Source organism: Stomoxys calcitrans, unplaced genomic scaffold, assembly GCF_963082655.1.
Source record: "Stomoxys calcitrans unplaced genomic scaffold, idStoCalc2.1 SCAFFOLD_244, whole genome shotgun sequence".
Classification (NCBI taxonomy): Eukaryota; Metazoa; Arthropoda; class Insecta; order Diptera; family Muscidae; genus Stomoxys; species Stomoxys calcitrans.
The window spans coordinates 4,826-16,837 of NW_026739309.1; the positions used below are offsets into that span (position 1 = coordinate 4,826).

Below are 12,012 nucleotides of genomic sequence, written 5' to 3' on the forward strand. Positions count from 1 at the left end.
TTCGAACTTAATATGGTATAGATCGGACTAAATTTAGATATAGCTGTCACATGGACCGAATTGCCGATAAAGGATCTGAAGCCCATAGAAGCTTTATTTTTTAACCGATTTCGCTAAAATTTGAAGCACGACCTAAATATGGTTCAGTTCAGACTATATCTAGATATAGCTACCACTTAGACCGATCTGCCGATAAGGGGACTGAAGCCCATAAAAGTTTTATTTATTATCCGATTTCGCTGAAATTTGAAACAGTGAGTAGGTTAAGACCTCCCAACATTCGACATAAAAATGGTTCTGATCGGACTATTTTTAGATATAGCTGTCATATAGACCGACCTGCCGATAAGGGGACTGAAGCCCCTAAAAGTTTTATTTATTACCCAATTTCGCTGAAATTTTGGTTCAGATCGGTTTAATTTGGTTCAGATCGGTTTATATTGCATATATCTGTCAAAAAGACCAATATTTTGTTCTACAAAATTGAATAGTGACATATATAATAGACCACTCAACGTCCGTGCCGAATTTGGGTGCTTAAGTTATCCAATTTCCACTGGATTATGACGAAATGGGATTTACATATATATCCGAGGTGGTGGGTATCCAAAGATCAGCCCGTCCAAACTTAATGCCTTTTTAATTGTTTTTATATCCTCCACCATAGGACGGGGGGTATACTAATTTCGTCATTCGGTTTGTAACTACTTGAAATATTCGTCTGAGACCCCATAAAGTATATATATTCTTGATCGTCGCGACATTTTATGTCGATCTAGCCATGTCCGTCCGTCTGTCTGTCGAAAGCAAGCTAACTTCCGAAGGAGTAAAGCTAGCCGCTTGAAATTTTGCACAAATACTTCTTATTAGAAGTATTTGTAAATGGGCCATATCGGTCCATGTTTTGATATAGCTGTCATATAAACCGATCTTGGGTCTTGACTTCTTGAACCTCTAGAGTTCGCAATTCTTATCCGATTGGAATGCATTTTTGCACGATGTGTTTTGTTATGATATCCAATAACTGTGCCAAGTATGGTTCGAATTGGTCCATTACCTGATATAGCTGTCATATAAACCGATCTTGGGTCTTGACTTCTTGAACCTCTAGGGTTCGCAATTCTTATCCGATTGGAATGCACTTTTGCACGAAGTGTTTTGTTATGATATCCAACAACTGTGCCAAGTATGGTTCAAATCGGTCCATTACCTGATATAGCTGCCATATAACCCGATTTTGGGTCGGGAAAAGGACTTGACAAATACGCTCCGTGGTGGGGGGTATATAAAATTTGGCCCGGCCGAAGTTAGCACGCTTTTACTTGTTTTTATACCCACCACCGAAGGATGGGGGTATATTCATTTTGTCATTCCGTTTGCATATATATTCTTGATCAGCGTAGAAATCTAAGACGATCTAGACATGTCCGTCCGTCTGTCCGTCTGTCTGTTGAAATCACGCTACAGTCTTCAAAAATAGAGATATAGAGCTCAAACTTTGCACAGATTCTTTTTTTGTCCATAAGCAGGTTAAGTTCGAAGATGGGCTATATCGCACTATATCTTGATATAGCCCCCATATAGACCGATCCGCAGATTTAGGGTCTTAGGCCCATAAAAGCCACATTTATTATCCGATTTTGCTGAAATTTGAGACGGAGAGTTGTCTTAAGCCTTTCGACATTTTCTGTTAATATGGCTCAGATCGGTTCAGATTTGGATATAGCTGCCATATAGACCGATCCTCCGATTAAGGGTCTTAGGCCCATAAAAGCTACATTTATTATCCGATTTTGCTGAAATTTGGGACAGTCCGTTGTCTTACGCCCTTCGATATCCTCCTTTAATATGGCTCAGATCGGTTCAGATTTAGATATAGCTGCCATATAGACCGATCCTCCAATTTAGGGTCTTAGGTCCATAAAAACCAAATTTATTATCCGATTTTGCGGAAATTTGGGGCAGTGAGTTGTGTTATGCCCTTCCACATTCTCCATCAATTTGGCTTTGATCGGTCCAGATTTGAATATAGCTGCCATATAGACCGATCTCTCGGTTTTAGGTTTTGGGGCCATAAAAAGCGCATTTATTGTCCGATGTTGCCGAAATTTGGGACAAAGAGTTAAGTTAAGCCCCCCCACATATTTCTGCAATTTGGTCTAGATCGATCAAAATTTACATATGGCTGCCATATAGACCGATCTCTCGATTTGAAAGTCTTGGTGCATAAAAGGCGCATTTTTAATCCGATTGCACTGAAATTTGACACACTGACTTATGTTATGCTTTTCGACATCCGTGTCGTATATAGTTCAGATCGGTTTATTTTCAGATATAACTACTAAAAAGACCAATATTTTGTTATATACAATGGAACAATGACTTGTACTTATTAGTATTTGATCCAAAACGGAACATATTGCGATATAACTGCTATGGGACATAAGGTATGGAATTTTCACTGGATTTTGATGGAAGGTGGTTTACATATATACCCGAGGTGGTGGGTATCGAAAGTTCGGCCCGGCCGAACTTAACGCCTTTTTACTTATTTTTACTTGTTTTTTTTTTTTTTTTTTTGAAACATTTTTTGTTGTTTTGTCCAGAGTCGGAGTCGAAATAATTTGCTCGACTCAGACTCCGGGTAAAATTGCTCGACGCCGACTTCGATTCCGCAACCCTGATTTTAGCATTTGCCAAATTGCATGCTTTTGTGTGGTAAAAGACATTGATTAGATTTTAGAAATATCCTGACATTGTTGTAAGGTACTCAAAGTGCCACAAAATATTGGGTTGCCCAAAAAGTAATTGCGGATTTTTCATATAGTCGGCGTTGACAAATTTTTTCACAGCTTGTAACTCTGCAATTGCATTCTTTCTTCTGTCAGTTATCAGCTGTTAAATTTAGCTTGCTTTAGAAAAAAAGTGTAAAAAAAGTATATTTGATTAAAGTTCATTGTAAGTTTTATTAAAAATGCATTTACTATCATTTAAAAAATCCGCAATTACTTTTTGGGCAACCCAATATATTGCACTCTCATTCATAATACTCAGTGAATAACCTTTAGCTTGCTTCCTTTGCAAATCATGCAAAATTAGTCAAAGCAAATGAATTAGCTTTGCAGCTAAGGTAAAATTGGCCCAAAAAACCCTCCATTATTATCAATTAATAATACATTTTGTTGTTAATAAAAGTTATTATTATGACTTGCCAAAGAAAAAAAAAATCAAAGTTTTCTATTCAATTGGAAATCCGCATGGCAAGCCACAATAAAGGAATTATAGATTTTGTTCACTCTCTCCCTCTCTCTCTCTCTCTCTAACCCGCCATCACTGGCTCTTGTTTTCTGTTTCCCTCTTTCAAAATAGTCTTCAACAAATATGATGTCATTTTTTTCCATTTTGCCGGCTAGGAAAATATGAAATGTATTGTGCACAGCATTTCCAATCAAGAAAGTAGAAAATCCCCAACAAACATAGCATTTTCATAAATTATAAAGAAAATGGTTGAATTTCGCATATTGTGGCCATAACATAAACATAAATTCCAAGAAAAAGGCAAAAACACCATAAACATTTACATTTGACCCCAAAGAGTAGCAACAACATGAGAAGTGTAAAGCAAAAATGACAAAAAAAAAAAAAAACTAACAATAATAAAAAACGCAAAATCGCAATTTTCCACGCTTTTAGGGTTTGATGAGCAGGCACAAAGACGCCGCATAGACCTTTGGTAGGACAGACGCACGGACGGACGGGTTTACAAACAAACACGCATCACCTTTGGTCTATGTTGAAATCTAGGCTACCCTAGTTGATTAACAATTAACACGCTTTTCACTTTTTATTTCGGGTTGGAAAGTTCCCCCCCTTCAAAAAGGGCACATTTATGTTTTGTTTTGGGGTTTTTTTTTCAAAATTTGTTGTGGTACTTACTTATTTCGATTTTAGTCATGCTGAGGCCCCTCGTTGGTTTACGCCAGTTACGATACCAACCTTTCGTTTGAAAGAATTGTAAGAAACTAGAGGCCATACGACCATTTGCAACTTGATTTTGGCGTTGGTCTCCACCACTGCCGCACTGCCGCTGCTATTGTTGCCTCCATTGGCTGTAGTAGCGGTTTTGCCGCCACGTTCAATTTCCGATGAACGGCACGATGATGATGTATCAAACGAGGAACTTCTACGTTTGTTATTACTGCGTTGCCCAAAGCACACACAGCTACGCAGCATGATGGTGTTATTGTTGTTGTTCTTAGGATTAGTTGTTTTTGATATATATGTTGCTGTTGCTGTTGCTGTCGTTGTTATAGGTTCTTCCACTGCTGCCGTTGTTGAGAGTCTCGTTTCTGGTGAATGATGACGACAGCAGTTGTTGTGGGCTGAAGAGGCCGCAAACAATGGCAGATGATGCAATACCAATGCACTTTGACCGTTTGCCGTGTTGATGCCTTTAATGACTTTAAACAGCAAGGAGAGAGCAACCACACTTATTAGTAAAGGTGTGGGGGATTATTGGCGAGACTTGTCTAGAGCTTAACTATGCTGAAGGTGAGAATGAGTGTTGTATGGAGAGCATATACAGGTGAGGCGTGTTATAAGAGCGTGTTTAAGCACAAGTTTTACCCTCTTATTACTCTCCAGCTTAGACCCTCTCTCTTTCTCTCTTTTTCAAGTAAAAGTAAAAGCCTTCGCTTAGTTTCTTGATTCTTGTTGTTATTGTTTGCTAGCTAATTGTTGTTTTATTTGTTGTTGTTATTACTTTAATTGTTATTGTTTCAGTTTTATTTCTTTAACACTCATTCACTTCCATAAACTCTAACCGAGCCCACAGTGGTTAAAGCATTTACAACAACAAGAACTTCTTGTTATAAATTAATTTTGCTTTGTCCTCTTTCTCTTCTTCTTCTTCTTCTTTGCCAGGAAGACTTTAGTTGGCATTAAAATAAATTTTACTTTAGAGCATTTTCTTGGCTGTTGCCCTTTAATATTTTTTGTCTTTCTTTGTTAGCTCTCTCTCTCTCTCTCTCTCTCCTTGTGTGCTCTTTAAAGTGTTTCTAACTTTTGAACATTTTGGGTAATTTTCTATAAACCCCAAATTTGTGGTTCGAGGTCAGCATATTCAAGGGTAAGGTCTTAATTGATTAAATCATTATTGATGGTTGACATTTTTGATGAAGGGCTGAAAAATTCAACAAAAAGGAAAACATAGATGATAAGTATGGTAATTTTTGAAATTTTAGGCATACACTTAAGATAAGAGAAATGTCTAAATATTTCGATAGGAAAGTTAAATTAAGGAAAAAAGTAATGATTTACTTAAGCGATGAAAGACTTGATTAGTTTAAAAGAGCAAGCCATTCAACGGAAGGTAAAACAAGTAAAAAGGCTTTAAGTTTGGATACCCACCACCTCGTGTACATATGTAAACCACCTGTCGTCAAAATCCAGTGAAAAATGCATACCTTATGTCCCATATCAGTTATATCCAAATATGTTCCGATTTGGACCAAATACTAATAAGTACACTAGCTATATCTAAAAATAAACCGATCTGAACTATATACGACACGGATGTCGAAAAGCTTTATATAAGTCACTGTGTCGAATTTCATTGAAATCGGATTATAATTGCGCCTTTTATGGAGCCAAGACCATAAATCGAGATATCGGTCTACATGGCAGCTATGTCCAAATCTGAACCGATCTGAGCCAAATTAAAGAAAGACGTCGAAGGGCCTAACACAACTCACTGTCCCAAATTTCAGCAATATCGGACAATAAATGTCTCTTTTATGGGCCCAAAACCTAAAACCCAGATATCGGTCTATATGGCAGCTATATCCAAATCTGGACCGATCTGTGCGATATTGCAGAAGTATGTCAAGGGCCTTAACTTAACTCACTGTCCCAAACTTCGGCAACATCGGACAATAAATGAGCATTTAATGGGCCCAAAACCATAAATCAAGAAATCGGTCTATATGACAGCTATATCCAAATCTGAAAAGATCTGGACCAAATTGAAGAAAGATATTGAAGTTCCTAACACAACTCACTGTCCCCAATTTCAGCAAAATCGGACAATTTTTTGCAAATTTCCCACCCTAAGATAGGTGTTTCAGGTAGTTTAAGTGGCTATCTTTGCCATAGATAAAAATTTATTTAATAGAATGTGAATATCCAATTTTGCGTTAAACTGTTAGAGGGGAAGACTCAACGAACGTACACAGAATCAAAGCTATTGGAGAGTAGGTAACGTTACAGAGGTGAAATTTTTCTATGTCTTGAAAGCGAAAGCTCAGTGCAGCGGGTTTGATTGAAAATTTAGCCCAAAGATAAGTAGCCACCTTTTTATAGTCGAGCCCAAGTGGCATGCCGATAAGCCCAAATTTTTTATACCCACCAAAGAAGAATGGGGGTATATTCATTTTACCATTTCCATTTCCGACCCTATAAAGTATATATATTCTTGATCAGCGTAAAATCTAAGATGATCTATACATGTCCGTCCGTCTGTCTGTTGAAATCACGCTACAGTCTTCAAAAATAGAGATATTGAGCTGAAACTTTGCACAGATTCTTTTTTTGTCCATAAGCAGGTTAAGTTCGAAGATGGGCTATATCGGACTATATCTTGACATAGCCACCATATAGACCGATCCGCCGATTTAGGGTCTTACGCCCATAAAAGCCACATTTATTATCCGATTTTTCTGAAATTTGGGACAGTGAGTTGTGTTAGACCCTTTGATATCCTACTTCAATTTGGCCCAGATCGGTTCAGATTTGGATATAGCTGTCATATAGACCGATCCTCCGGTTATGGGTCTCAGGCCCATAAAAGCCACATTTATTATCCGATTTTGATGAAATTCGGGACAGTGAGTTGTGTTAGGCTCTTCAACATCCTTCGTTAATTTGGTCCAAATCGATCCAGATTTGGATATAGCTGCCATATAGACCGATCCTCTGATTTAGGTTCTTAGGCCCATAAAAGCCACATTCATTATCCGATTTTGCTGAAATTTGGGACAGTGAGTTGTGTTAGGCCCTTTGACATATTTCTTCAATTTGGCTCAGATCGGTTCAGATTTAGATATAGCTGCCATATAGACCGATTTCTTGATTTATGGTTTTGGGCCCATAAAATGCTCATTTATTGTCTGATGTCGCCGAAATTTTGAACAGTGAGTTAAGTTAAGCCCCTTGACATACTTCTGCAATATCGCACAGATCGGTCCAGATTTGGATATAGCTGCCATATAGACCGATATCTAGGTTTAAGGTTTTGGGGCCATAAAAGACGCATTTATTGTCTGATGTCGCTGAAATTTGAGACAGTGAGTTAAGTTAGGCTCTTCGACGTCCTTCTTCAATTTTGCCCAGATCGGTCTAGATTTGAATATAGCTGCCATATAGACCGATCTCTCGATTTAAGGTTTTGGGCCCATAAAAGAGGCATTTATTGTCCGATTTTGCCGAAATTTGGGACAGTGCTTTAAGTTAGGCTCTTCGACATTTTTATGCAGCTTGGCCCTAATCGGTCCAGATTTGGATATAGCTGCCATGTAGACCGATATCTCGATTAAAAGTCTTGGCCCCATAAAAGGCGCATTTATAATCCGATTTCACTGAAATTTGACATAGTTACTTATGTTCGGCTTTTCGACATCGTGTCGTATATAGTTCAGATCGGTATGAGGTATTTGAGTATGAGGTATGAAATTTTCACCGAATTGTGATGAAAGGTGGTTTATATATATACCCGAGGTGGTGGGTATCCAAAGTTTGGCCCGGCCGAACTTAACGCCTTTTTACTTGTTTCTGATATTTTTGGCGTGGGTAAGCCTATGATGCTTATCCATGCGCAACGGTGACACTAGATAGGCCGACAAAACTGGAAATTCGATTGAATTCAAAAATAGACAAAATTATGACAATGTGATGAGAATCAACAGCGAGCACCACCAACAACAAATTCAGCGCCATCTATTGGGAGATAGATGGCGCTGGACAAAGAAAAAGAGCGCGAGAGTTACAGGAAAGTGTGGTCAAAGTTGATCATATGCTTTTCACTACTGTTTTGAAAAGTTGTCTGTCCTTCGAATAAATAAAATAGAGGAACTAACCTCCTACCCAGGGACAAGCTTCCATAATAGTCCAAAAGTCCTATAAAAACATGGCCGCAAAATATATACGTAACTTAGTGAATGCAAAGAAGAGTAATTGAAAAAAAGTTATAATTCATATGGTGTAAAAGGAAGCGCAGCGAAGCGGGCCGGGTTCAGCTAGTCTTATATATAAAAATCAATTTGTTTTTGTTTGTTTGTATATTTGTTTGTATATTTGTTTGTGTGTTCCTTATAGACTCAAAAACGTGTGAACCGATTTTCTTGAAATTTTCACAGATGGTGCATGATCCCGTAGTGAAAAAAAGGGGCGGGGGGACTATCCCCCTTACCCCAATTTTAAGAAACGCCAGATCTCGGTGATTGGTTGTGCGATTTTAGCGAAATTTTGTAGGCTCTCTTAAAGTAAACTAAAAATTAAAATTTGGTATCCAAATTTCGGATGAGGTACCCCCAAAAACCTGCCAAATATATGTATAGACCAATCATGACAATATGGGAGTCAAATGAAAGCAGTTTAAGATTAGAAAACGTATCTGCTATCCAATTGTCGGACCAAGTGTTTGGGCGATCACCCCAACTCCCATAACACCACCCATATAGGACGTATTTGCTGACTCCACACACCGGTCATGTTTTGCCGACTATTGAAATATGGGGCTCAAATTAAAGGTATTTGGGAGTAGACCACGAATCTAATATCAACATTCGGGACCAACTGCATAGGCAAAGGCCAAATAGGACGCATTTGCTCACCATGATAATATGGGGTCTTAAAGGGAGTGGATCTCGATATTGATGGATTTTAGGGTCCATACCCTAAACCGGACATATTTGGTGACTTTTGCAATAAGGGTTTTAAATGAAAGGTATTTGAGATTAGACAACGAATTTTATATCCAATTTTGACAATATCGGGTTCAAATAAATGGGCCCGATGCTGAAATTTATATACTATTTTTTCTGAAGACTAAATTTAAAATAATTTTTTTAAAGATTAAATTTCAGCGTAAAACTCTCTAAAGTTTTCGAGATTATTTTTTAAATTCAAAATTTTGCATTTTGTCCCAAACAACCTTTTCCTAAAATATTTTCTAAGACTAAATTTTATTCGATCACGACTGACCCTCGATTCTGTTGTCCGACCTTGATGAAATTTTATATATTCAATATTTAGAGAAATTATATTTTAAATATTGTTTTTTGAGTTTTAAAAATTTTGAAACTAAAAACCTTTTTAGTTCCTAAGCCCCTGCAACAATGAGAATAATTTTCTTATTATTTTATGACCATTTAGCGAAGAAAGCTGGACTTAATAAGTTTGGCATAAAATCTCAGCTGCTGTCAAAAAAAGTAGGATTATTGCCATAAATTTATTGTTTTAATATATTGGGTTGCCCAAAAAGTAATTGCGGATTTTTTTAAAAGAAAGTAAATGCATTTTTAATAAAACTTAGAATGAACTTTAATCAAATATACTATTTTTACACTTTTTTCTAAAGCAAGCTAAAAGTAACAGCTGATAACTGACAGAAGAAAGAATGCAGTTACAGAGTCACAAGCTGTGAAAAAATTTGTCAACGCCGACTATATGAAAAATCCGCAATTACTTTTTGGGCAACCCAAGAGAAACCATCAAATGCAAGAAGATAGTAAAACGGATTCCAGAAAACTCACTCATAAGAACGTTCGGAAATTGATTCGTTTGATTTTTGTGATATCAAAAATATTGCAGCCCTTCGACAAGACAATTTTCGCCCAAAACATGATGGGAAAAAATTGTTGTAACTGGTTTCAGTTGCCCACTTTACGCCAAATCAAATTTCATTACGATACCTCCATCCTAACTCGAGCCAGAATTTTTGTAAAACAGCTCTATTATTGGCTTGATTGTAAATTGCATATGGGTCCACGTTTTGATATAGCTGCCATATAAACCGATCTTGGGTCTTGACTTCTTGAGCCTCTAGAGGGCGCAATTCTTATCCGATTCGAATGAAATTTTGCACGACGTGTTTTATTATGATATCAAACAAATGTTTCAATTATAGTTCAAATCGGTTCATAACCTGATATAGCTGCCATATAAAGCGATCTTGGGTCTTGACTTCTTGAGCCTCTAGAGTGCGCAATTCTTATCCGATTCGAATAAAATTTTGCAGGACGTGTTTAGTTATGATATCCAAACAAGTGTGTTAAGTATGGTTCAAATCGGTCCATAACCTGATATAGCTGCCATATAAACCGATCTTGGGGTCTTGACTTCTTCAGCCTCTAGAGTGCGCAATTCTTATCCGATTCGAATGAAATTGTGCACCACGTATTTTATTATGATATCCACCAACTGTGTTAAGTATGGTTTAAATCGGTTCATAACCAGATATAGCTGCCATATGAAGCGATCTTGGGTCTTGACTTCTTGAGCCTCTAGAGGGCGCAATTCTTATCCGATTGGATTGAAATTTTGCACGACGTGTTTTGTTATGATATCCAACAACTGTGCTAAGTATGGTTCAAATCGGTCCATAACCTGATATAGCTGCCATATAAAGCGATCTTGGGTCTTAACTTCTTGAGCCTCTAGAGGGCGCAATTCTTATTCGATTCGAATGAAATTTTGCACAACGTGTTTTGTTATGATATCCAATAACTGCGCCACGTTTGGTTCAACTCGGTTCATAACCTGATAAAGCTATCAAAAAAACCGAGTTTGGGACTTGATTTCTTGAGCTCCTAGAGGGCGCAATTCCTATCCGATTTGGCTGAAATTTTACATGACGTATTTTATTCTTACTTTCAACAACTGTATCAAATAAGGTTCAAATCGGTTCATAACCTGATATAGCTGTCATATAAAGAAGAGATGCCGAGAAAAGTACTCGACAAATGCGATCCATTGTGGAGGGTATATAAGATTCGGCCCGGCCGAACTTAGCACGCTTTTACTCGTTATCAGAATCCATGGTGGTGAGTTCCCAAGATTCTACCCGGCCGAACTTAGCACGCTTTTACTTGTTTTGTTTTATTTTTTAAACCCCTACCTTTGGATTTCAAGCGACTAGCTTTACGCTAAATTTTCCACAGATACTTCCTATTAATTAAGGTCGTTGGGGATTACAAATTGGGCATATCGGTTCAGATTTGAATATAGCCCGCATATAAATCGATCCCCCGATTTGACTTCTTGACCCCATGGAAGCTTCAATTTTCAACCGATTTGGCTAAAATTTGCTTCTTTTATGACTGGCAAACATCTATGCCAAGTATGATTCCTATCGGTCTTAGCCCCTCTATTTTAATCCGATTAGGCTGAAATTTGGAGGAAAGACTTGAGTAATGAGACTTTCAACATCCATACCAAGTACGATCGGTTTATAAACCGATATAGCCCCTATATAAACCGATCCCCAGATTTGACTTCTTGAGCTTTAGAAGCCTAAACTTTCATGCGATTTGGCTTAAATTTGGAACAACGACTTGTGTTATGACTTTAAATATTCATGCCAAGTATGATTCGAATGGGTCTATAAACAGATATAGCCCCCATATAAACCGATACACGGATTAGACCTCTTCAGGCCCTAGAAGACTGCATTTTCACCTGATTTGGCTGAAGTTTGACCGAAAAACCTATCAAATGACTTACAACATGAGTGCTAAATTTTGGCCAAATCGGCCTATATGGCGATATAGGCCCCCCCTTAAGTACTGATATTTCGATATGAATTCTTGTGACCAAAATAATTCAAATACAAACTCAATTAATAAGGCTACATTTGTAGCGGACCCATGATGGTAGGTACCCAAGATTCGGACCGGCCAAACTTCGCACGCTTTTACTTGTTTTTTTCATACAGCTCCCGTTATTAACCACCAACAA

At 37.6% G+C, this 12,012-nt stretch overlaps 1 protein-coding gene across 1 annotated transcript; it reads right to left on the reverse strand.

Annotated features, from left to right (window-relative positions):
• Window positions 1-3,936: 3,936 nt before the first annotated feature.
• LOC106095178 (uncharacterized) lies at window positions 3,937-5,175 on the reverse strand (the record flags this gene model as incomplete). Its single annotated transcript, XM_059370716.1, has 2 exons — window positions 4,083-5,175; window positions 3,937-4,047 (listed from the first exon to the last, which is right to left on the reverse strand). Coding segments are annotated over exons 1-2 (262 nt in total), but the record flags the coding sequence as incomplete, so codon positions are not given.
• Between the last annotated feature and the right edge of the window lie 6,837 nt (window positions 5,176-12,012).